Source organism: Arthrobotrys flagrans (genome assembly GCF_004000055.1).
Source record: "Arthrobotrys flagrans strain CBS H-5679 chromosome Unknown unitig_3, whole genome shotgun sequence".
Classification (NCBI taxonomy): domain Eukaryota; kingdom Fungi; phylum Ascomycota; class Orbiliomycetes; order Orbiliales; family Orbiliaceae; genus Arthrobotrys; species Arthrobotrys flagrans.
In genome coordinates, this window is record NW_027137547.1 from 652,407 (window position 1) to 677,185 (window position 24,779).

The following is a 24,779-nucleotide window of genomic DNA, read 5'->3' on the forward strand; positions in this document are numbered from 1 at the left end:
CGCCGTTGGCGGCGATGGCAAAGTCGATCCTGTCACCGGTTTGCAAACCTACCAATTTGCCCAGCAAACCTTTGAAAGACAGTGGGCACGGCCTGTTAGATACATTGGGTTCTGGGGGTGAGAGGTGTAGTGGTATGCCGCGCTATATCGTTCATTGGTATGATATGGTTGATACGGCACAGGCACTACTGTTTGATACAATAACGGAGGGGAGTTTAGGATGGGGGGGAAGGATTTCTTCCGATCTTAGGGGTCCATAGTTGGGGAATTGGTAGATGGGGATAAATTATGGCCAGGGCAAATTCCGCAGGGTGGAGTGGCCGTGCTCATAGGGGGATTCACAGACGGGACAATTACAGGATTCGTATCTTGTGCTTAAGAATGCTGTTTCGATGGAAGAGTTGATTTCGGGGAATAGACGGACACTGCCTAGGATGGATGTTAATTGGGATGATTATGGGACTAGAATGATGACCCATCTGGATGTTGTGAAATCGAGGGGGGTGTAGGGTGACATGGTACTGGCCAGGGCAACTAACCGGGCCTATCAAGATGACCAAGAGCCGGCGGATGCGCCGCTGGTACCGTTGGGGCAGTCAGAGAACCAAGCCTCGGATTCTAATAATGGCGACGTCGAAGGTGATGTCCAGTTCATTGATAGGAACCGATTTCGTGAGAGCATGGTTGGACGAACCGGACCGGTGCTACCACCTCTAGGGAATGAAGTACGAAGAAGCAATCCAGTATACAATCAAGGTAGAAATCGAGCGGGGAATCCACGCACACCTCCCGTCCAGCCCGGCAGGGGGATAGTCCAAATACGACAAAAAGGAAGGATTTGGAAAAGGAATGGAAGGTACAGCAAGATGCATATCACGAACTACAACGGCAAGCGCAGGAGCAAGCGCAGAGGCGGGGACAGCAGGGACAGTAACAAAGTAATACCAATATCCAATCAGGAACAAACAGGCAGCCTAGCCTACGACGACCCCAATTCGTGAGAGCTACTGGAACTACGAAATTATTGGTTAAAACTGGGTCTTACGGAAGAATCTCTAGTCGAGCATTTACGTAAACTACCAGATACCATCTTCCTTGGACTATTCCAACTAGCGAGCGAAATGCGCATAACCATCAAGTAGATCGTACGGTATCTGCTAAATTTTGACCCAGCGGAGTTCCAGCAAATGCAAAGGGAACAATTGAAAAAGGCACAAATGGAAGCACTCAACGAGCAAGAACTCAGAGAGAGATGGGCACTGTCACAGATACAGGCACGTCAAGTGGCAGGTCAGCTGGAGGTGATGAGGACGATGACACAACGGCAAGGGCTCGCACAAAGTGCGTCTAACTGGTTCAACAGTTACTTTGGGAATTCGAATCGATATGCGGGCACCGGTATGAACGGATATATGAATTCAAATATGAATATATGAGGCCCCAATCCAATATTTAACAATCTTGGAGGCCAGCAGCAAATGGCCGGTTGAAATTATTAGCAAATGTTTAAGTTGGTAACCCCGGAAATCAACAGCAAATATTTAAATGTACGGAAACCACCAGACAAGCCCTACCAAACCCAACAAACCCAACAAACCCAACAAATCAACATTCGAATCGAACAAGAAGACTACTCCGGTGAAAGTCTTCGTTCGGACGAACAAATACCGAATCCCAATGAATTGAACACGAGCCCTCGTGCTGATTATATGCCTCCAGAAGGGGAAACTGGTTTTCTAGAGGTACCACCCGGTACCCTATTAATTAACCCAATACCCGCGGACTACAGTACTCGAACAAATGACTATATGGAATATCTCAGGATGCCGAATCTAATGGCGCAATTTCCAGGATTTGCGGAAGAGGGAGATCTGGGAGGCATCACCGATAACTATCTAAACGAATTGACAGAGCTACTTAGGGCACCAGGGGGCGGACGTATATTAACCGGCGCCGGCAACACCCCAGTTACCGGCCCCAATACTGGGGATCGACGTTAGCACAAATGCTCGCGGGTATGAATGTTGGGACAGGCCAGCAACAAAATGGAGGGTATGGAGGAGGGATTCAAAAAGGAGGACGATGAAGAGTATTATGATGACAATGTCAAGGAAGAATATGAGCAATTCTAATGTAGTGCCTGGAATTGCTCAATATCCTATGTTTGAAATATTATACGTAACATATATTATAATGGACCCAAATACCAGCAAGATCAAAAATGACTCGAAATGTTGCTATAGAGCATAAGAAAAGGATAACCGTAAAAAATCATGAAGAGAAACACACCAACTCTGGTAAAGGACATCTCAAAGTGTCATTCGTAACAAAATAATCGCAGAAATAATTAATATTTTTTCCTTCTCAAATCGTGAAAGTTCGAAGGTTCCGGTTGGCCCTTCGGTTAAAGCATCATTGCAGCGACAGCGGCAGCACCAGCACCAGCTACGAGTGCCAGATTGAAATGAATAGATGCCCTATCGTCCACATCAATTAGTAAAAGCCTCGGTAAAAAATCAAGAACTCTTTAACATACGCAGCATTTTCGTCGTCGTCATCGTCATCATCATCACCCTCCCCGCCGCCGCCACTACCCCCCACTCTCTTGGGGTCCGGCGTTCGAACCTTTAGATCGCAACTCATTAGCTTTGTTCCACACGCGGGTGAATTTAAGCTTAAATCCTTAGAATGTTTTACCCACCTCAAGGTTTCGCTTCTGAATAGCTTCGCCGGCGGTTTTCGCGAGGACGGTATCGCGAGCCTCAACTGTCTCTTCTAGGCTAATTGCTGTAGAAAAGGAGGCGAGGAGAAGAGTAATGATGGAAAGTCTTGATATTTGCATTTTTATAAAATTTATTTTATTTTATGTCAAGGTGTCGAAGATTAGTATGATTTGGATGTCCTGACTGTCTCAGCGCACGGTGCACTAAAGGCCCTTAAAGATGCAAGCAAGAAAACTGATAACTTAAAATCAGCCAACTTCAAAACTGTTTCTATCGCTCCCTTTATATCCTTCAAATTTCGGCCGTCTGGTCCCTTTTGCCTATTACCGTCGCTTTTTAATCAATTTTGCCTACGAATAGGGCTGACTTGAGGTTGGTATGCTATGACACAATAAATTCGCCGGCAAAAGCTTGATCAAACTATTGTCTCTGTCTTTCGGCTCTTGAGAGCGGGGGCCGTGAAGTCGGGATCGGTGCGGCTGGTTGATAACCTGGGTCTATGTTACAAGCAAATGTCGAGGTTTTAATGTTATCTTGGTTTAACTGAAATGGAGACACTGCTTCAAGTCAGAGGTCAGATTCTGAGGGTAAGATTGAAGAGTGATAGGTAGGCCATAGCGAAAAACCTCGATGGGGACGCCGACTGGCCCTGGGTTTTATAAGATCTTATGTCGCATGAAAGTAAATGACGATATCTACGGATCATTAATCCGTCAAACATCTACCAACCAGCAATCCAGAAAACTTTGGAGCTCCAGAGCAAGCATCGGATTGTCGCACAATCACGTTGCAGAGAATGCACCCGGATGACATGTCATGATATCAAGGGTTCTGTCAGATCTTCTACCCATGTCACATTTGCGGGTAAATACCAATTTATCTAAAAGGTAGTTAGGCCGCAAGATATCTTGCTATGCAACGGCCAATCTTTTTCATATATGATGCTATTGTTCATGTGCTGGTGGACGGGCAACAGTCTTGGCGATGATGGGCTGTGTTACGAGAGCCAAGACCGTGCCAGCTAACGGAAGGGAAGGGAACTTTGCGCCTGCAAGGTGCACCGAGAGGCTAACATACTGATCCGGGAGACTGGTTTCCCGTCACCGTTAGTCAAGTCGTTTTTAATGTATTTGACTTTCTTGCCTCAATACGTTTACGTTATAATCTTTCACTCGTACAAAAACTTACAGAGGTCTAGAGGACGACTAGAAAAGAAATTTGTATATAGAATTCGTGGTATCAAATCGAAGTGTAAAACCAACGAAACTTCAAAATCTCATGCTATCGCCAGCGATAATTACACAAGCAATGCAACATGTGAAGAAACGCAAGAAAGGCTTCAAATCCACAGGACGGAACCAAGCCAAAGCCAAAATCGAAAGAGGTATCCGATTGCGAGCAATCCGGTGCTCACCACCCACTTACCAAAAGCCCCAAAATAACGGCTACAGATACCCACAACCCTCTCCCCGGCCCTTCTAGCCCACTGCTATTCCTACTGCCCAACAAAGTCTTTAAAATATTTGTACTGACACCACCCGGACAAAACATAACTTCAAACCCCTCTCCTTTCACACTAGGTACCGCAAACGTACTCAAATAGTCATCGTAGGCATAATTGTATGCATCTCCGCAGACCTGCTTTGCCCGGTTACTATACAGATTCGGCCCACAGGCCTCAGCTTTATCATGCTTGCCCGTACAACAGTCCCATTCACTTTGGGTATATGCGCATGCTGACAGACATGGTGTCCACCCTCCACCAATAGTTGGATCATTGTCGTCAGGATAGGGGAAGACGGATTGTTTGCCTTTCTGGGAGGCAAAAAGTAAATTTTGGCGTGGACACCAGCGGTGGATGTTGTTGAAGGTGAATGATTCGTTAAGGGTGTTTTGGTAGAGGTCTGTACCTGATAATGGTGAAGAAAGTGTAGTCGAAGCGACACAGATGGGTGTATTATTGACCCGCGGTTTCTCAGGACTATCATGAAACGGTGTAATCTTCATGTCCAGATCATACCCATCAACCAACGAAATATCATAAAACGTCTGTTGCATCCATCCTGTCATTGTAAACTCCGCAAGAGTTGTCGGGGCCAGTCCTGAAAGTTGACATTCGATAGCGGAGCCACAGTCGCCGGTTAGGCAGTTTCCGGCGAGCTTTTGACCGTCTGGTATGGTGAAATCGTCTACTACGTCGCGGATTTTGGCGGATGTGGTTGCATTTGCGAAGTAGAAGGTGCAGTTTGTACGAGCCCATACGCGACCGGACCAGTCCCAGCCGACCCAGATGTTACGACTTTGTTTGCTGGGAAGGTAGAAACCTGTGGTATATGGACCGGTGCCATTTGTTGTTAAAACGGCCTATACGGTTGAAAGAAAATTTAGTAAGTGGGATTGAACTAGGATAGTGATCATGTGTGGTTCGATGCTTACGGGATAGACAGGGAAGCTACAGTTATTCACGATCGATATCGTTCGATTGTCTGAGATGGGCCTAGAAAATGACGTTATATGATTGATAGGAAAGTTCACCACATTAAAGTAGGTCAAGTGGCCCATATATACTCACGGTATTTTGAAATCAGGCGTGGTAGCGGTTTGCGAAGCCGCATATCGAATGAAACCGCAGGCGTAGAAGAGTTGTAAAAGTGTTGTTAATGTTGGAGATTTGGGAGCCATGTTCGACAGGCTTGCTCCCGAAAGGGAAAAGTAGAGGGTGATATATCTCCCGATTCAATCAGAGTAGGAATTAGGTTTAAAAACAGAATCCATGTAGCTGTGGGCCCTCGAAAGAATCGATATTGGGTGTGATTATATATCTCCTGAAAAATGAAAGTCGAGCATCCGAAGGAATTTCACGAACGATACCAGCACTAAGGGAAATTCAGAATTTAGAGAAGTTGTATCGGGAAGCCTCAAAATGTTATATACAAAACTACCTTGAAGGATGTTGCCATCGCCACTTATGTAGGGCGGTTGAGGCTTGACGATTGGAACACCAGCCGTGGCTACGTGTGGACAGAGGCTTCGTCATGCCCTATGAAATTCCTGGAACGAGTACCTGCTTTTGCCTCATTTTACAGCATCTTCAACTGGTTTTTGGTGAAACCTGAACGGGTTTGTGGGACTTGTTCCTGGATCGAATCGCTTATGACGTCCCCTTGCATACGATTGATTTGGCAGCGAATGGATCGGAGGAAATAGAGTGGAGTAGTAGTAACATCAGCGACAGAGGGCAGTACCGTCGAAGAGTACAAACGAGAATAGGGGTTTCACGACTTGTATATCAAGTATCTATACATGTTCTAGACGCTTTTGAGTCTCCAATGCAATGTTGGATTCTAATCATGATAATTGCGGGTCTACTGTGCCGCAGGATGTGGCTGTTATCCTTGAGGCTCAAAGAATATCGTTAATCGATACTCCTCATATCCAGAATGATGGTTTCCAGAAGCACCATGACTTGGATAGCTGTTTCTGAGACCATTATGGGATAATCTATGCAATCTTTGTATATCCTCCTTTAGGAGATATTTATAATCCATTAATCGTAGAAATGACTACCAGACATCTCGTTCGGAGTCTGGAAACCTGGAGACTTCCGCGAGGTGCATCGAACCACGCAACGCATTCTGACCACATCGACAACGCACAGTCCGAACCCGGCAGGTTTGCCCGCATTCTCGAGAAAGGACAAAGTGACCTCTTCCAACAGAGGCACAACTGACCGGGGCCTGCAGGCTACTTTCATCAAAAACTAAAACGGTGTTCTCAAAGAAATCGTTCCATCTTCTTCTCCCGCCACATTTCATCTCGAAAGTTAGTCTTTACGATTGTCTTTGTAAGTCGCTGTTTTTTGCTGTTTAGATTCGATACCCCGTCCTTTTCGTTCATTCGTTGTGGCCTTCGAAGTTTTGTTCTTTCGATTCTTATCACTCCGCCCTTCTGCAACGACTCCTAACAGATCAACAGGTATCGCAAATAGCTCTCGAGACCAACAACATCGCCAACCCCACCATACATCTTCATACCCACACGACCAGTCACCACCACCCATAGACAGATCGGAGACTTGGCTGAATAAGCCATCGCTCTCCTAGAAGCGTCGTCAAGATGTCGACGGACTACAACTATGACGAGCAGGTCAGAATCCGCTCCTCGCCTCGGGTGCTGAATCTTGTGAACCATACTAACTCTCCACACAGGGGCAATTCTTCCCTTACTTCGTCGCCACAATGTTATTCCTAACTCTCGCTCCGGTCACATACTCCACCTTTGCTCCTAGCAAACGTACGTTGCTCTTACAGGCGGTGTGGGTGGTCGAATTTGCTGCTGACAGGATAGTTAGAGATCGGACTGCAAAACAACCCTCGCATTGAATCCTCATTCAAACCCGCCGATTATGACCATATTGAACAGCACAAACGAAAGAAGAGAAAAGAGTCCCGACGGATAAAGCGAATGATATTCCTATCGTTAGGATGGTCGTTATTCTCCTACATGATCTATCTCATAGTCACATCCTCGGCGCTCGCACCCCAGATATGGGACCCGTATAGCATCTTGGGCATTTCTATGGTATGGTATACCCGCTTAACTGATTCATAGCATATCGCTAACAGGTTTATTTCTTAGTCTGCCTCCGAGAAAGCTATCAAATCCCATTACCGCAGATTATCCATTAAATTCCACCCGGACAAAGTTAAGCTCGAAGGCAATGACACCATGGAAGCCGCCAATGAACGTTGGGTCGAGATTACAAAGGCGTACAAGGCTCTGACAGACGAGGAAGTTCGTAAGAACTACCAAGAATACGGGCACCCCGATGGAAAGCAGTCTTACAGCATTGGTATCGCTCTGCCACAATGGACGATCGCTGATGGATCGAAATACTGGGTCCTCGCTTTCTATGGTGTTATGTTCGGAATGGTTCTCCCTTACTATGTCGGCAAGTGGTGGTATGGTACCAAGAAGTATACTAGGGATGGTGTTTTGATGGAAACAGCTGGACGGTTGTTCAAGGCCTTCGAGGAAGATTGCGATGAGAAGAAGGCCATTGAAGTTCTTAGTGCTGGTGGTTTGGAGAAATTTAAGAAGGACGAAAAGAACTTCGAGGGCCAAGAGCATGTCATCGAGTCTGCTATCAAGAGCAAGGTCCCAATTGGTGTCATGAAGGCTCTTGAGAAGATGGACGGATGGAAACGAAAGACATACGGTTTACTCTGGGCGTACATGACAAGAACAAAGTTCGAGGACGCAAAATTGGATGCTGGTATGTTAAACTCAAACCTTCGTGGTGTGACATTTTGCCTAACCGCTTTTTAGAAAAACTCGATATTGTTCAAGAGGCCGTCTCGTGGAACAACTCCCTCCTTTCTATTGCCCTCGCCTACTCTATTACGAAGCCCATCCTCAGCGCTATGCGCATCAACCAGAATCTTGTTCAGGCTATCCAACCCGGCGGTTCCCCCCTCCTACAACTCCCCTACTTCACTGAAGAACTTTGTGAAAAGATAGAGGAATTCGGTGCCAAGGACCACTGGACAATCCAACGTTTCATGTCACTCTCCGATGAAAAGCGAAGACGACTTTGCATTGGAAAGGACGGCCTTACAGAAGAGCAGTACAAGGAAGTCATCTCCGTCGCTCAGAAGATCCCAATCCTACATGTTGAAAAGGCATTCTTCAAGGTCCAGGGAGACAAAGTCGTTACCCCTAACGCCATCTGCCAACTTGTTCTCAAGGTCCGCGTTGTTCCCGCTGGTGTAAAGCCCCCACCGGTTGATCCCAAGGACCTCGAAGATGAAGACCCGGCAGAAGACGATGTTGATGCCTTGATTGGTAGAGCCCCATCAAAGCCTAAGACTCAAACCAATGCCTCTGAAAAATCTCCCATTCCAACCAACGAAGTTGAAAAATCTACCCCTGTTACCGATACCGAAACCACACTACCAACCCTCACACACGCCCCGTTCTTCCCCGCCGCCACACTTCCCAAATGGCATCTCTTCCTTGCAGACCGCCGAGCTGGCCGCATGATTATCGCCCCAATGACAATTCTGGAATTCCCAAAGAAGGCAGACAATTTCCAGGTTCAGACTTTCAAGTTGCAATTCGCAGCTCCACCGAACGGTGGCGAGGTTCATTTCCAGATGCATTTGGTCTGCGATTCGTATCTCGGCACGGACTACAAGGCTAGCATTGTTTTGAAAGTCGATGAGCCTGGTATGTTTAGTGGTCGGGACGAAGACGAGATCAGTGAGCCTGATGAAGGTATGGTTTAATCCCCTTCGACCCTACTTAGTGAAGATGATGCTAATTGAATTTTTAGATTCGATCGCCGGTGTTATGGCATCTGCCCGTGGTCAAAAAGTTAAGCCATCAGCATACCATAGCCACCATCACGATGACGACTCTGACGAGGATGATGAGAGCGATACCGATGGTGAGGAAGATGAGGGCAGTGCGACTGACACTGATACCGACACCGACGAAGAATAAATAAAACGGTGTATGAAGTGAGACGTTTTATTTTGTTAGTTTGAGATTGTGTACACCAAGGAAAAAGCACTGGGGCGACGGAGAGGATTGCCATCAGGTGGTATACCTTTCCGACATAATTGTTTATACTCTACTTTTCTTATTATTCTTGCATCTCCCTTTTATCATCATCATTGCTTAGCTCTTCTCTTTACTTGCGCTCCTAGTCTGCTTTTATACTGCTTCTGCGCTTTTCTTATTATTACCCTTCGTGTAGGATACTTTATACGATCATTTATTCTTAGTGGACGGGAGGTTAGAGAATCAAGGTTAAACCATCACATTTTTTTTCTAACCTACAAATAGTTCCAGAAGTTTATATGCGTATTCTTCTCGAGTCCGTCACCGCCCAAAGTTAACCCATGCAGCACTGTAAACTTTAGCCCTCCTCCAGGACATGGCTATAATTTTGCCTGCCGCCTTGACCATTAGGCCCCACTGGCGCGATTTCGTGAGGAACGTGTCGACTCTTGCTATTGGGCTATCCTCTCCTGAGTTGCTGGAGCTTGATTGGTTTGGGCCCCTTGCCTTCGTCTTCCACCTCGAACACGCGGGCCGACAACACTCCACTCCCTCTCGTTGTGAACAACTTCTTGAGAAATCTCGTTGACGGTCTGGACCTTCTCCTCCTCTGGTTCAAGTACCACCGGTTCGATTACGTCGACGGGCTCGTCAGTCTCAAGGAGTGGGGCTGATACTTGCGCCGGCATTTCTTCTGCTGTGTCGATGGTGGCCACCTCTGGTTGATTTAATAACTGCGGTTGCACCTGTTCCTCTGCTACAGCAGGCGGTGGCTCGTGGGCAAGATTTGCTAATCGCAGTTGTCTTCGTCCTACTGGTGGGGCTGCAGGCCGGTTTAAACCGAAAGCATTGGAACTTAAACTTAGCCTTGGATGAGATGTCGAATCAACTGACGGTTTCTGCATTGAGCCCGGCCATATTTCACAATGGCCTAGCAAAAATATCGCCTTGAAGCCAGTGACGTTCGTTCAATTAATGTTAAGCAACGGAATTTAGTCTCGGGAACAGAATTATGAGTTGAGATATGTTGTATTTTAGAGCGTTGTATTTTTGTACAACAATATCGTGTCTCGGTTTCGACGTCGATCTCGCCAGCGATTGCCCGATATCCGAAATTGTAAATGAAGAATTAACCAACTTAGGTCAGATTCTTCCGTTGGTAGTGCTGCTTATGGGATCCGTGTTTCTCAGTACGAAGACTTAGCTGGTACATCGGATGAAAAAACTGGTATCGTTCACAGCGACAATCAGCCGGCATGCGTCCGGTACCGATACATGTACAGTCATATGTAGATGACATCGATCGGAATGCAGAATATCAAAAGGTGATATCTTACAATCTCGAAATTCCCACCTTTGCTGCCCTTATCAATCTGAGTTCTTTAGATAACTTAGATCTGTTTTCCAATTTATTCGTTCCAAATAGCTACATCTCATCCAGAATATCGATCTTAATATCAATATACTGCTTTTACCGACACTTATCTAAGGCTCTGTAAGCTAGGGCTCCCTTTGTTTTTAAGTGCCATAGTTTGATGTGAACCTCCGGCACTATGATTCTCCTCAATTTCATCCCTTCCGAAATCGACATTCAGCTGTTAGCTGTCGCCGCAGCGATGCCTACAATACTATATTTTCTTACGGATGCAATATATCGACTATATTTCTTGCCTCTTTCCAAAACGCCAGGCCCATGGTATGCGGCAATACCTCCGATCTTCTTTGTAGTAACATGCCTAAGAGGAAACTCAATGTATACTTGCCATCGGTTACATATGCGGTACGGCGAGGATTTTGAAAGATTTCTCAAAACTTATGACCAAAGGCTAACTTTTTTTATACGAAAGGACCTTATTTACGGGTTTCCCCTACGAACATTATGATCGCCGACCTCGATTCTGCTAAGAAGATACATTCCCCAAATGATGTATTTAAAAAAAAAGGTTCAGGTTCCTCAATGCTATGAGATTCGAGAACCTACTCCCTATCGCAGACCCCCCAAAAATATAAATTTAGGCGAAGAGCGTTCGGTAGCGCGTTTTCAACTCAAACTTGGGATGGTTGAAAATGAAGCTGCAAGTATGATAACTACCTGAGTATCCAGGTTTTCTACCCCGTGCCTTATCCCGCGCCTAGACTCCTTGAGGAGCCGATCTTGAAACTCTTCCGTAAACCACTATGAGCTTGGTATTTCTCGATATAGTTTGGCGATAGGAAGAGGTTATGGCCGCTATTAAATCTTTATTTCGTAGGAGAACCCACTCATTCGGAACTGCATCAATTTTATCCTAGTAGCCGGGATGCAGGCCCATATTCCCTACTTTAAATATATCAGCCGGTTCCTTTCCTTCATCCCCCACCCTACCATTCAATGGTTTTGTGGGGCTGAAGACCAGTTATCCGGCTACGGTACCAAAGCGCTTGCGGACCTCATACGTGAAGTTCAGGACTGCAAGGATGGAAATCCACGTCCGAGTCTATTTTCAACTCTCCTTGATGATATAGATAACCCTAGCGCCAAATACAGATTAAATATGACAGATTTAAGGAATGAACTGACAGTGTTCATCATTGTTAGGACCGATACTGTTACAATTACGGGAACATAGCTCGCATGGATTCTGTTTCGAAATCCTGATGTTAATAGCGGAGTTAAAGACGTTTGGATGGACCGAGGGCGATGGCGATGACGGAATTACAGACGAAAAGCTTCAAGAGCTGCCCTGCCTGGGAATGCTATTACAGGAGGTACTTCGACTTTGGGCACCGGCACAGATTGGACTGCCTCGAGTTGTCCCTGAGAATGGACGTCTCCTCGGCCAATGTTTCCTCGGTGGAGCGTCCAGAAGTATTTTAACAGTTCTGATATCCCATATACACATCAAAATTATACATTTCCAACTCATATCCTTCAACAGTTTTCCCCGGTCAATATTTGGCAATGATGGAGCTTCGCCTCACTGCTGCTATGATGCTCAAGTACTGGGGCAATGCAAATCTCGCAGATTCATGTACGGACGAGAGCATGGAAATGGGGGAGAAATTTATTATTCATCCACGGGACAACAAACTCGAACTACAGAAGAAAAAGTACACTAAAGAGTTATGACGCTAGGCTGGTAACGCGAGAACAATACCAGGTCGTACCGGTAACGTTATAACGGAAGACCTAGCCCCGGGTTTTTTGAGCTTGCAGCATATGGGGACATGATACCATACAACTACAGGCATTTAAGTTAACTTCAGAAATAAAGATGAGATTTAGTATATATAATTGGAAACATCATATATTCAGCCACAGTCGCGCGGTTTCGTCATGTAACATCGTTCAGTCGCATACTTTGTGGGGTGAATTTCATGAGATTATAACACAAACGGGATGGCGCCTTAGAGCGTTGGCAGTATCACGCTTATTGCGGGGAATCGCCATAGCATTCTAGAAGCTCCACCTACTACTGTAGTACGTGTATACTAGCTCTTCAATTCATTTATCCGGAGCACCTCCTTTAATTTTGCTTTTATCTTCATAAACGTCATTCTTGACGCCGATGCCATGCCAAAGTTGTAAAAAAAAAAAGTTAAAGTACAACAGCGCAAATGCTTTTTTCCTTTCCATAAAGACCCAACGCCGTCTTTTTTCAAAATTTCCATATACAATTCCGTCTTCCGATCACATCTTAGCCAGTCGGTAGGATGTTTACCGTATCTCCGCGGTGTAGTTTGTTAAACTACGACCCTGCTGCAGTTATGCTGTAATCAGCAGGTCATAGGGAACCAACATTAACTTAGAGGTTGATGATGCTCCTCCGTCGCTCAAACGTTACATCCCTCCACATACCTACATGCACGATCCCTTCCTCATCCCATTCTCCCGCATCATCGTCTCGGTAGAACCCATTATTAGCCCACCAACCCTGAACGTTTATCTGGGCGTGGACATAACATTTTCCATCCCATTTTATTCCTTCCCCTGGTAAATCGAACCCACCTGCCGATCCTTCTTTGGCAGCGTACCGAAGCGCCTCTTCGACCAACAATCTTGCCAACCCTAACTTTCGAAACGGCTTTAAAACGGCCAATCTACCGAGAAGAACATATGATTTCTTAGAGATGGTGGGAGGGATAAGACGAATTGTACCGACTGGTGTCCGGTTTTGGCTCAGTTCATTTTCGGGGGAGATTCCATCGACAGCATGCCTGTCGTGATTGCTGTTGCTTGATACAGACGGGATTGAAGCATAGGTTACCCAATGGATTGAGTCTTCGTCGAAGTCGTCCCTCTCGTTTTCGGCGGGGACGCCTTGTTCGTTGACAAAGACCTCGACACGGACAGACATAGCCTCCTCGAAGACAGGGTCCTTAAATGTCCCCTGACGAATGAACGGGGTGGTAGATTCGAATGGCATCTTGTCGGTGGTTTGTGGGAGAGGATGTTTGGGTGAGTCAATACTGTAGCTTAAGAAAGCTAAAAGGAAGCTTGGTGGAGCTTGGAGGTGTTGTTTATGCGATTCTTGTAAAGCTTAAAAACTCAAAAATTAAAGCTTAAAAAGGTGATGTGATTTTACGAGAGATTTACATAAGAGAGAGAGTAATGGTCAGCCTAGACAGTGAAGCTGAAGGTGAGGAGGGGAAATGTCCAAAATCTTCGCAAACAGCGGCGCTCTTTAAAGGATTTCCCTTCGAAACGAAATACCCTGCCAGATCACCAAATCCAGAGGGCCCCGGTAGGCTCTCGGACAGCGCAGAGGGACGCACGGGCAGTGGGGGTGGATTGACAGGGTTCTGTTGTTTTTTCTTTTCTTCTATCCCTCTCGTTTGGATGGATGGTCGATCTTTCGCGTGGGAGGCAATTGCGTAGACGCTTTTTATATCCGCATTGTCTGCCGCGAGCTAGCGAGGGGTAGATCCTTCACACGATGCGGACGAGTTCGAGGTAACGCCGCTCGAACATACTTTGGTATGGGTACAGGCATGGTAGCATGACTGGCACTTTTGATGAAGCAAGCGGATTTTTCCAACCAACGACGTCTTTGACCAGATCGCCAAATTCGGTTCCTGAAGCTGTCTAGTCGCTTCTCCTGTCTCTGCCTCCCAGGAACCCTTGGCTTGAGTGACAACCGGCTGACGGGACTTGGAAAGTACTAGCTGTCCGTGGCTAATACTCGCTCGTCGACGAAACCCCACAAACAGTCCTGGGAGAAAACGTGTTTGGATTGCTTGCATCATGCATGATGACCGAAGGGCTTCTGGGCGCCCAAACTTTTGTGGTACTGCCAAGGGAGGGCTAACTGCAAGGGTCAGTTCTCCACTTTAAGAACCGAACCTGGGAACACAGACACTCGAAACGGCCACCGCTCTATTGGTCTCAGAGAGATTGAGCAGGGCGAGGGCTTTTTGAATATGTTATGCCTGTATTCCGTGGCGACTTTTGCTGGACATACCTGCAAAGTCGTCGTCAACGGTTTGCTCTAATCTATGCCTAGATGCATACGATGTATTCGGTGGTGCACTTGGTGCTACACAAGGGCAACTGTAGGCTGGCAGATACACTTACTCCGTACTGTGACGGGTTAGAGTTCCCCTCCTAGCTGCCGAATCATCCGAACAAGCAGCTCGAAGGAGCACACTAATCGTGCCACTTTTGCAGCGGATGCGAGTTCCTGCAGATTGGGCCTGCGATTATTCGTTTCGAGGCTTCAAGGCTAGTTGAGGCGACAAAGCGCCAGTGCAGCTTGCGTTATCTGAGCGACTTACCTTACATGATGAAGAAGGCACAATTCAATTGGCCATGCCGTGCAATATGCCATTTTGGAGACAAAGGCGGTACGTGGTTTTAGTGTAGCCGTCGGTTTTGGCGTTTTCCCAACTCAGCATTTCCATGCTAGCGCTAGAAGTTAGTCTCGAGGTTAAGCGTAGACGTGTGGACATGTAGACATTTCTATGCTGTGCTAGTTCATTCTCTCCCAACACCAGCTCCAGAACTTTCAACAAACATCAACCTCCCTATTTCCATTTCCATTCCCTTCCACAACCTACAACCACCATCCATAACGCGTCATCTGACAGCTTCTCGTATCCGCATGAGGCTTCATGCTGCTACAGACAATGTCCTGACCAGGACAAAACCTACCAGAAGAAATAGAGAAACGTTACCAACCACTATAACCCCACTTCAAATATGACATCATGAGTTCTCAACCTTCCCCATGTCAACTTAAACGGAACTACCCGCAAACACGGGATATCCTAGTCTGGCGAGCGTGGGGTATCTACGAAAGCAGCCAAATCAATATAGGGTGAAACACTCATTGGCTTGGTCGATTAAAGAAAGCTGGTGCCAGACTACTTAGAGGGGAATACTTTGACAGCTCCACAAGCTATCGATGCTGCCATAGCGGCATTTCCGAAAGCATCAAGTGCTTCGTATGGCCCCTCTACTGACCAGACTCTCTCGAACCTCTCGGTATGTTAAATTAGCAAGGCTAATATATTGTGTCTTTTCCAGCAGCTGAAGCAAGAGATATCACACCCTCTCAAAATCAAAAAGGGGGGTATCAAGAGATTTGGTGATACCGGGGTTTTCTCTCCTCTCGATTTACAAGCTCCTCACCATATCTGAAGCCAGTCAACCTCCAACCTCCAAACAGCAGTTTAGGAGATACTTCAGATTTCGGCAATAGGACCTTACGTTATATATAGGAGCATCCGGGCCTCTGTAAAACCGAGGGTCTCACGTCTTAGTACCAAATATTATAGTTATATACTTGCTCCAGAGGCGGCGAAAAAGCGATGCATTTGCATGTCTTCCTAACTTCAAGGCCACGCCCATAACCGCAAGCTGCTTTTTCTACTGCAGAAGCAAGGCTTCATAAATTTGCTTCTTTAGCCGATCCATGGCAATTCCGCCATTCACGTGGATAAGACGACAGCATTCACAGGAACCCTAAATGCCGAGACTTTGAAATCAATCCCGATGGATTGGAAGAGGCCACAGAAAGAGGGCGCCGTTTACCGCAACTGGGATGGTTTAGCTTGCAAATTCGGTCGTGAAATTACACCTGGTCTACATATAAATCATGACCTTCCCGAATATTACCTATATAAATATACATACAATCCACCAAATTCGCGAAAAATGTCATCGACAATGTGGTAAGTTCACATACCGCCCCACAGGATATGAGTCGCGATCCCAGGGTAACATCATAGAATCCAAGACTTAACTTCGTCTCAGACGCCGAAAGTGATACAAACTTCTATAATGGAGCTGGCTACTTTACGCATCTGTCTGTACCGTTTCATCAGTCATGTTCGGCACGACTAGCCTAGTCACGCCTCCAGCTAAGGAAACTATGTCGTCGTCGTCATCACTCAGCACCGGCCAGAGGTGCTTAATTAACGACTTTTGTTCCACCTCCGAGCGAGCCAGTAAGGAACGGCAAACGAATGATATCCTCCGGGACCAAGGATTAAGTAGCTGATCCTATCTGAAACGCGCATGATATGCGAATAACCGCACCCAAGACATCGACCCATGAACCCCAGAGCAACAGATTTCCTATGAACGACGTTAATATTTCTGCGACTAGTCTCGGTACCGTTCTGCGACTGGCTCGCCCACGCTTTATGTCCTCGCTTCTATTAAAATTCCTATTACATCATCGAGTTCATCGATCTGCTATGTTCAGTAGGCTATATTGCTTCGAACATAACAGATGTAGATACTCCAATTAATACCATATTACCCATATAATCAACCGCTACTCAGCGCAATTCACTTCTCATATATATAATCTACCACATCAGGCGCTTCTCAGCCGCCAACCGTCCCGCATCTATACAATCCGCAACGGGACTGAGGTCATCATTCCGATGAGCAGGAGACTCTTAAGTTGTCCGATCGTCCCTTTTCCACGCCCCGCATGGCATCAAGGTTACCGACAAGGGGCCAACTTTCCCACAGATGGCCATCGCCTCTTTCGCCCAGATTTTGATGATGTCTCTTTCTTCCTAAACGAAGAAATCTATCAGATTGTGTTTTTCCTCTTGCATGCTTTCCAACAAACCTAGGGATAGGTTTGAACGCCCCAACGTATAGTGAGGTAATACCCTCCGCCACACAAAGATAATTCGATAATATAATACGGCTGTTAAATTCCTCGTCTTTAGATGTCTCATAGGGCAGAGATATAGAGGCGAGAATCGTCTACGCTACTGCCGGAGGCTCTTCTATGAAAGTTGCCCTCGGAGCTACCCGTGTACAGCTGTCTATGGTTTATCAGAAATGTTCCCGTCTATGGCGGCATACTCGGTGGCATGCATGGACCCGAATGCCAAAGAAAGACTTTCGGTGACGTTGATGATGGATAGTTCAGAGGGAAACGGGCGACGGATGGTGGATTCTCCGGTGGAATTCTGGCCTGTCCTATAGTTACTACGATGATACGTACAGCTTCCGAGGACAGCATCAAAAATTGAAGAGAGGCAAATCTTATTTACCATACGGGTGGGAGCAAAAGCGGCATTGTTATGGCTGCAGGAGATTTTATAGCGACGCACTAGGGTGCTATATGCCGTGGCTGGTTGGTGGCGCTGGAGAACCGAACAGCAGAAGTCATTCGAGGCCACGAGGTATGACGTTGTTGAGCGAGCAATGTCGAGCGGGAATCCTGGTCTTCAATACCACACATATATCACCAGAACTACAATATATATTAAATATTACAATCGAGCAAGTCGGATCATAGAAGAATTCTCCGTCTGCATGTTCTCTCAACAATCACAGATATCTTATCGAACATATATCCACAATATCGCCAGCAAATGATCTAACTACCAAGATAATTGGCCCTGGGGCTAGGGGCTTGTCTTCTTACAGGCGTATCTGTATCCTGAACACATAGAACTTCAATGTTTCAAGGGTTCATCAACTGGTGGGCTAGAATATAAGTACATAATTACAATACCCTTCGTGAACATCACTCCGCATGGTATACGCACTACTCTTACCGTTGCTCATCGCTACACAAATCCTCGATGATGGGAAATATATAAAAATTGATGGTTCCGAAAGACATCAAGAGAACCCAATAGCACATGTTTAGCAGCCATAGGTTATCCCGCCACCGGTACACCCCACAATGCCACCGAACCAACAAGATGCCGGCCGTCAATGGGGGATCCCCCAGCGCGCGTCAAGTATGGCTGCTCCACGTAAGAGAGTCCACAACGAACCGTTCGTCGGGTAGCTGAGGAGCAACACGCCGGGTCCTTCTATACCAATTACCTCTCACAAGTGTATTTTAGAGATTGGGTCACTTACGGCAGGCTTCGCGTCGCCAGCGCATTACGATTCTCTATCAAAGTGAGGTATCAGGGCGAGACGATATAGAGATATCACCACGCATGACTATATTGAATTAATGAGCTATATGGTAGCTTTATAAAACATCGGGATGCGGTTCTGCTATAAGACACTACTACGCATTCAAACTGCATATATGTAGTATCCCCGGGCCCTTCTGAGTCTTTCGCCTAGTTAAATGGGGACACTCTACCTTCGTCTTGGCCCTATGAGTGGGATTCGCCGAAGTCTATGGAGTATCGATCTGGAAGATCTACCTTGCCACGCGTATATTTACGATCTTCGGGGAATATCGGTCAAAGGGTTTCTTAGAATTCGATAGCGGGTTTGGAGCTTAGTAAAGACTCGCTTCCATGATTCTATATTCTTCATGGGAGACCGAGTGCTCCAACAGGTCATGAGCTCCCTAGATGATATATTTTTAATCCGAACCCGAATCAACCTCGGACCTGCATGCACAACCTATCGCATCAAGAGCCCCGGCCCTACCATGCTGCCATATATAATTAAAATAGATTACCAAAAACTCCCCCAGCGACATTTTCCCAAGAGGGGATAGTTTTCATGCTGGCTGAAAAGAATTGCCATGTTGAGACAGTGCAACGCATCTCTCGCTCACAGGCAAACGAGGGCTAGCAGTTATTTTGGAGATTTACTCCTGTTAACCCAAAAACGTCATGTCATTTGAAGTAATCAACCTTCGGTAGTATATATGAAGCCTGAGTGTGGGAAGAAAACCCAGTTACAGACACAGTCACCAGCAACCGTGATGAAACTAATCCGTACGACCTGGTGGCACCGGCATCATTTGAAGGAGATGCAATTCGCGCATGGATCGGTAGGCTATGTTGGAAAGGTACAGCCAGAGACTATTAGAGGTCCACGATATGAGCGTCGGAAATTACAAATCTCTTATCCAACGTACGTCTATGGAATACCTTTGGATCATAAATGTTTGGATCTATTTTGGTTAATTATTTTATCCCGAGAAGTTGAATACCGGAAGAGGGTTGCCCAGCTGGACTCCGGTCTATCTTCGAGAAATATTTCGACCAGGAGGATGTTGGTACGGGTGTTTACAATGACATTATGGCAAGGATAAATGGATTCGTGCCATGGCAAGGATAAATAGATTCGTGCCATGGCAAGGATAAATAGATTCGTGCTATGGCTTAACAGTTATAGTAAGGAGGCAGAAATTCACCGGCTGAAACTAACTCAGAACAATGCTTTAACTCGACTTCTCTCGACACTTGACACCGTCGTATCATCAAAGCTACTGTGGGGAAGTGAACATGTAGGCTCTGGGAGCCAAGCAGCAATCTAGCTGCCCCGTCAGCTATACGTAGGAAGTATGCAGAGAATAGTATGATTTGGGCGATAGAAACTGGTTGCATTGTAAATAATATAGACGACAGGATAGCATATGTAAAGTAGCATGAGCAAGATAAAAAGAACTGAATGCCTAAGTGCCAGACTCCTTGCTTATGTCCAAAAGAGAGACCTCTAAAAGAATGACTGCGGTGAGAACGATTTATAGAAACCAGAACGCCAAGGAGTGTTGAGAACAAAAATACAACAGATCACGTGTAACCATACTCCAACCTGTACTTCCACCTATGCTTCCATTCGCTGAACCACCTATATATCCACCACACTACAACTCGCCAGGCTAAATTCAGGAGACAACGAAGAAGGAGACGAAAATTACAACGACAATATGGAGCTTGATTACGCCCCTAATTCAAATACCACTGCCGAGCAAGAGGCTCTCGAGAACATACCCAGGGAGTCATATGAAGCAATGAGCTCCCCGGACACATCTATTTTATGTTTCTTGTAGCTCTTTATATATTTTTCCCCTCGTACAGAAGCATGTAGTGCGTAGGTTCGAGTCTAGTTTACGAGGCAAAATAAAATTTTAAAACAAGCTTGTTCTAGATAAAGGAATATGATCCAAAATCATCTAACCCCACCTCCTCCATCTAATCAATCATCTCCGGCACATACCCCCACATTTAACTCCCTCGCCAAAATCCTCACATCCCTCCTCTTCCCAAACTTCCATTCAACCCCCCTCATAACCCCATCAACTCAAACCCCTCCCGTTCGTAAAACTTCTTTACTCGTCCGTCTAGCGTCATATTCTCGCCGTCTATAGCCATCAACGCTAATAACTGCGTACATTTTACTAGAATGCCGTAAATGAAGTTTAGTCCGTCGGGTACTATACTAAAAGATGGAGAAGGAGCCGCGGCTCCGCCTTCGGAGAAGATAAAGTATTCGTTGTTTTCGAGATGGGTTATTGGAGTCGTGAGGAGGGCGGTGCCGATACCCCCGCCACGTTGGGTAGGGGAGATGTAGAGTGACACTTCGAGGGTATAGGCATATCCAAGTTTTGGGGGGAACCAAGGGGTGACTGTTATGAAGCCTATTACTTTTTCTTCATTGTTATCACTACTATCGCCATCATTATTCTGGGACCCTTCGATGGCGACAAAGAGAGGAAGTTTTCGACGGGAATGATTATCGGTTAGGATGTTGTTATAATGGGATTCTGGGAGTGGACGGTATGATTTGTTTACGATGGTGTTGAGGACGTAGTGGTTTACTATGGCGGTTATTTGGGGGATGTGGGAAGGGGTGGCGGGGATGATGTGGTAGGGTGGAGGGGATGCGTTGTGCTGTTGCATTTTCGTTTTGGGAGTGTGGTAGACGGATGAGTAAGAAAGGCGAGGTTTGGTGACGTACGAGGGATGTGCTTGTTATCGGACTAAGTTGAATCCGGGTCTTCCGTCATTGGCCGAAGGCTAGGAGATTGAAAGAATGCTGCAATTAGGGTTTCTAAATGTTTTGGATACGTATCGATCCTATCGACATAACTTGGCTGCCTATTGGGCTTTTATTCGGCGATGTTGATGGAAACGTCGTTACACAGTAGAATTAATGGGTACGCAAAGATATCGATACTGTAGAAAGCTAGAGTACATTGCCTGGCATGGTTAGATTCTCGGGTGATGTACGTAATCCGTACTTCAGTAGTTACAAGGTACTGGCTTCGAGGCTGGTTGAAACTTATTTGTAGATGTATCTCGAGATATCTAGCTATACTGTATTGGAAGCCAAAAGATTTCCTACTCCTCCCTCTGCGATATCTGGGTACGAGATCAGATTTCTTCAGGTGAAACTATCAGAAACTGTTAGACATCAATCTTTTGAAATTATAGACTAAATGTCAATGGCTAAACATGACGGCACGAACCCATTCAATAACGAATGAACGAAACTCATCTGAGAAATACGGTACGAGACTAAATACGAACTATATTACTCCGTAGGAACGTTCGAAAATCTCGACTAACTACACAACTAATTCCGTAATCCTCTGCTCGCATCATCTTCATATAATAGATCCCACTCGAAATCCAGTAACCTACAATCCTTAACCAACTTACAACCTCCCAACCAGTCACTCCCTCTTAACCCCAACAGTCATAAACCCCTCAAACCCTCCAAATCCCATAATCTCAATCTTCTCATCCAAAATCACACTCTTCACTTCACTCAACCCCGCATCTCTAAACCACTTTTCCATCTGCTCGGTCCTAAACCCATGTGGTCCGTGTCTATGTTTCTTCCCCCCTTCCCCGCTTCCATGGCCATGATCATGTCCGTCCCCATGACTATGCCCATGCTCATGCCCATGATGTTGTTCATGATAAATCCCCCCCTGCTTCCCTTCCTCCAAAAAGTCCTTCTGAAAGTCCTTGAGGTGAGCATTATCATGACTATGGCTTCTATACTCCGCATTCCTCCTAAGTCTCTCCTCTTCACTGCCCGCCCCGGCAGCCAACTCAGCAGGACTAAGGACACTCCCCTCGGCCAGGGCATTTAAATCCCTTTCCAAGAATTCAATAATAACGACCCTTCCGCTGACCTTTACGCGTTCTGCTAGTCGTGCTACGCCCAACGCGGGGTTATCGACGTGGTGTAATGCTGCTGAACAGATTGCGTAGTCGAAGTGATTGTATTCTTCTTGATTAAATTTTGCGGGGGTATCCTGGGGGTTTGGGAGGAAGAGGTCGGCTTCTTCGGCACGGATTAGGGAGGGGGGATAGAGGGAGCCGAGGGATCGACGGTTGTATTCGGTTACTTGCTGGGGATTTACGTCGAGAGCTATTATCTTGGTGGCGTAGGGGAGGAGGGACTAAAAACAATCATAATAAATATAAATATAAAAATAATATGGGTATATTTTATGAGGAATTTGAGGGCTGGGATTTATGCAAGAGTTAAGAGAGTACTTACGAGTGAAACGACACCGGGACCACAAGCGTAGTCCAAGAGTTTTACATCGGTGGTTGGAGGGGAGGAGAGGGCGAGCCAGGCGGCTTGACGTTGGATGAAGGATTTTATTTGTCCTGTCAGCTTTTTTTGCCAGTCGAGGGAGTCGTAGGAGGATGTTGCGGTTCTATATTATATAAAGAATTAGGATATATTTATAGTTAAAGAGTTAAAAGATAAGAAGGAGTGCATAGCAAGACACTTACTTCCAAAACTCATCGTTCCCTTGCTCGGAAAGTGGAGTAGGCATAGCGGATGGTGATGCTGGACAATACTCTACTGATGGGATTATGGAACGATGATGATTATTTAAATAATAATTATAGAATGCAAAGATATTTCCTGGTAGAAACTCTGAAGGGCAGATAGGGTTGATACTGGCCATATATCTGCGTATATGATCGTATGAAGATGGGGTTTGTGGAAGTATAGCCTGTTGTATTTTGGAGGTGCGTAGGGGAGATTTATATACACATTTCCACCTCTAGAAACCTAGTTTCTCGGACGAGATTATAGAATCAGGGTATACGAAACCTCGTACGTAGTCTGTAGAAGAGATGAAGGGATGTAGGAAGCGTATTTATCAGCAGAGAGACGAAAGGAGACTTTTCGGAGGGGTGGATGAGGGGGGCTTGCTGGGGTTGTTTGTATTAAATATGTGGATTTTGAACACATGCTATGAAGGATATGGAATTAGGTTTGCGTCATGACCTCGATGATATTGGAAAGGAGGTACTGGGGGTATTCGGTGAGCATATTAATAATTTTATGGCTTCATGTTTTAATGTTTAAATTCCTGCAGTTTGTCGAGATGTTGAGGGGAAGTTGGGTTTTGGATTAGTTTTTTGGCGGGTGCGTCTGGATTTCACACAGGCAGATACACCCGGGTAGCAGAACTTCCGAAGTGCGAAGTCTTATTTGGAATTGAGAGTATGTAATCGATTTCTAAGCTGCCTACGGGTCTGGCCAGGTATATCTTGCTGGTCAAATGGCCACATCTATCGCTCTATGGAGTTTCTGTGTTGACGCGTGTGGCTAGTGCATGGTGTGGCAGTGGCTACGCTATCGCTATCGATAGAGGCGCAACTAATCCCTCGCCATTCCAACGAACGAGATGCTCATGATTTTACTGAATTCCCGGACTTCTTTCTGGCGGACAGGCATGACACCGACCTTGCAGAAAGGAATTACAGCGGAAATGGAGATTCTCTTTTGACATTTTGGCAGTTCTGCTCTGGACACGACACGACAACGGCGCGGGTGGGTGACAGGAACGTGTCATTTCACACTTTGTGAGCAGAGCTCGCCGAGATCGATCAAGGAATAGAGTTTTTTATGGTCGGAGCGCGTACCAAATACAATTGTTTGTATACAGAGCACATGGCATGCAAATGTTGATGGTGACTGTAACACTCAGATGACACATTGACGCAAGGAAAAAAAACGAAGACCGCATACAGAATTCGGGGCAAAGTCCCAGACCCCGGGAAAACTCTCCTGTGAGGAGGACCAGACGAGGCAGCCCAGCAGGATCCGGGCAGGATCCAGTCACAAAACCAACAGCAAATTTTTCATTGGACAAACAATAACAACAAGGGGGGGGAGAAATTACTCAAAGCGGAAGGGTGCCTCGGGGAGTGGAATCACAAAGGCGTGCGGAGACGAGTGAGAAAAGCAAAGGGAAGGTCGATGCCAGGCAAAGGGAGAAGAGATCTGATTGGAGGAGAGAGCATGTAGGGGGTGTTTGGGGCTAGTTTGGTGAAAAAAAAAAAAAAAAAAGGAAG

General features: G+C 46.0%; 8 protein-coding genes across 8 annotated transcripts; 2 read left to right on the top strand and 6 right to left on the bottom strand.

Moving 5' to 3' along the window:
• Window positions 1-1,502: 1,502 nt before the first annotated feature.
• DFL_001570 (uncharacterized protein) lies at window positions 1,503-2,000 on the top strand (the record flags this gene model as incomplete). The annotated part of the gene is made up of 1 exon (XM_067630207.1): window positions 1,503-2,000. One exon carries the CDS (start codon window positions 1,503-1,505, stop codon window positions 1,998-2,000), a length of 498 nt encoding a protein of 165 aa, XP_067492873.1.
• A 404-nt stretch (window positions 2,001-2,404) lies between these two features.
• DFL_001571 (uncharacterized protein) lies at window positions 2,405-2,842 on the bottom strand (the record flags this gene model as incomplete). Its single annotated transcript, XM_067630208.1, has 3 exons — window positions 2,405-2,477; window positions 2,537-2,625; window positions 2,702-2,842. The coding sequence occupies 3 exons, from the start codon at window positions 2,840-2,842 to the stop codon at window positions 2,405-2,407; spliced, it is 303 nt and encodes a 100-aa protein (XP_067492874.1).
• An 825-nt stretch (window positions 2,843-3,667) lies between these two features.
• DFL_001572 (uncharacterized protein) lies at window positions 3,668-5,405 on the bottom strand (the record flags this gene model as incomplete). The annotated part of the gene is made up of 5 exons (XM_067630209.1): window positions 3,668-3,812; window positions 3,912-3,928; window positions 4,149-5,087; window positions 5,160-5,220; window positions 5,296-5,405. The coding sequence occupies 5 exons, from the start codon at window positions 5,403-5,405 to the stop codon at window positions 3,668-3,670; spliced, it is 1,272 nt and encodes a 423-aa protein (XP_067492875.1).
• Window positions 5,406-6,839: 1,434 nt separating this feature from the next.
• On the top strand, window positions 6,840-9,227 carry DFL_001573 (uncharacterized protein; the record flags this gene model as incomplete). Its single annotated transcript, XM_067630210.1, has 6 exons — window positions 6,840-6,869; window positions 6,932-7,016; window positions 7,075-7,304; window positions 7,362-7,998; window positions 8,052-8,999; window positions 9,058-9,227. The coding sequence occupies 6 exons, from the start codon at window positions 6,840-6,842 to the stop codon at window positions 9,225-9,227; spliced, it is 2,100 nt and encodes a 699-aa protein (XP_067492876.1).
• A 512-nt stretch (window positions 9,228-9,739) lies between these two features.
• Window positions 9,740-10,192, bottom strand: DFL_001574 (uncharacterized protein; the record flags this gene model as incomplete). Its single annotated transcript, XM_067630211.1, has 1 exon — window positions 9,740-10,192. The coding sequence occupies one exon, from the start codon at window positions 10,190-10,192 to the stop codon at window positions 9,740-9,742; it is 453 nt and encodes a 150-aa protein (XP_067492877.1).
• Window positions 10,193-13,072: 2,880 nt separating this feature from the next.
• DFL_001575 (uncharacterized protein) lies at window positions 13,073-13,693 on the bottom strand (the record flags this gene model as incomplete). Its single annotated transcript, XM_067630212.1, has 1 exon — window positions 13,073-13,693. The coding sequence occupies one exon, from the start codon at window positions 13,691-13,693 to the stop codon at window positions 13,073-13,075; it is 621 nt and encodes a 206-aa protein (XP_067492878.1).
• A 7,036-nt stretch (window positions 13,694-20,729) lies between these two features.
• DFL_001576 (uncharacterized protein) lies at window positions 20,730-21,344 on the bottom strand (the record flags this gene model as incomplete). The annotated part of the gene is made up of 1 exon (XM_067630213.1): window positions 20,730-21,344. One exon carries the CDS (start codon window positions 21,342-21,344, stop codon window positions 20,730-20,732), a length of 615 nt encoding a protein of 204 aa, XP_067492879.1.
• A 776-nt stretch (window positions 21,345-22,120) lies between these two features.
• On the bottom strand, window positions 22,121-23,245 carry DFL_001577 (uncharacterized protein; the record flags this gene model as incomplete). Its single annotated transcript, XM_067630214.1, has 3 exons — window positions 22,121-22,858; window positions 22,960-23,122; window positions 23,202-23,245. The coding sequence occupies 3 exons, from the start codon at window positions 23,243-23,245 to the stop codon at window positions 22,121-22,123; spliced, it is 945 nt and encodes a 314-aa protein (XP_067492880.1).
• Between the last annotated feature and the right edge of the window lie 1,534 nt (window positions 23,246-24,779).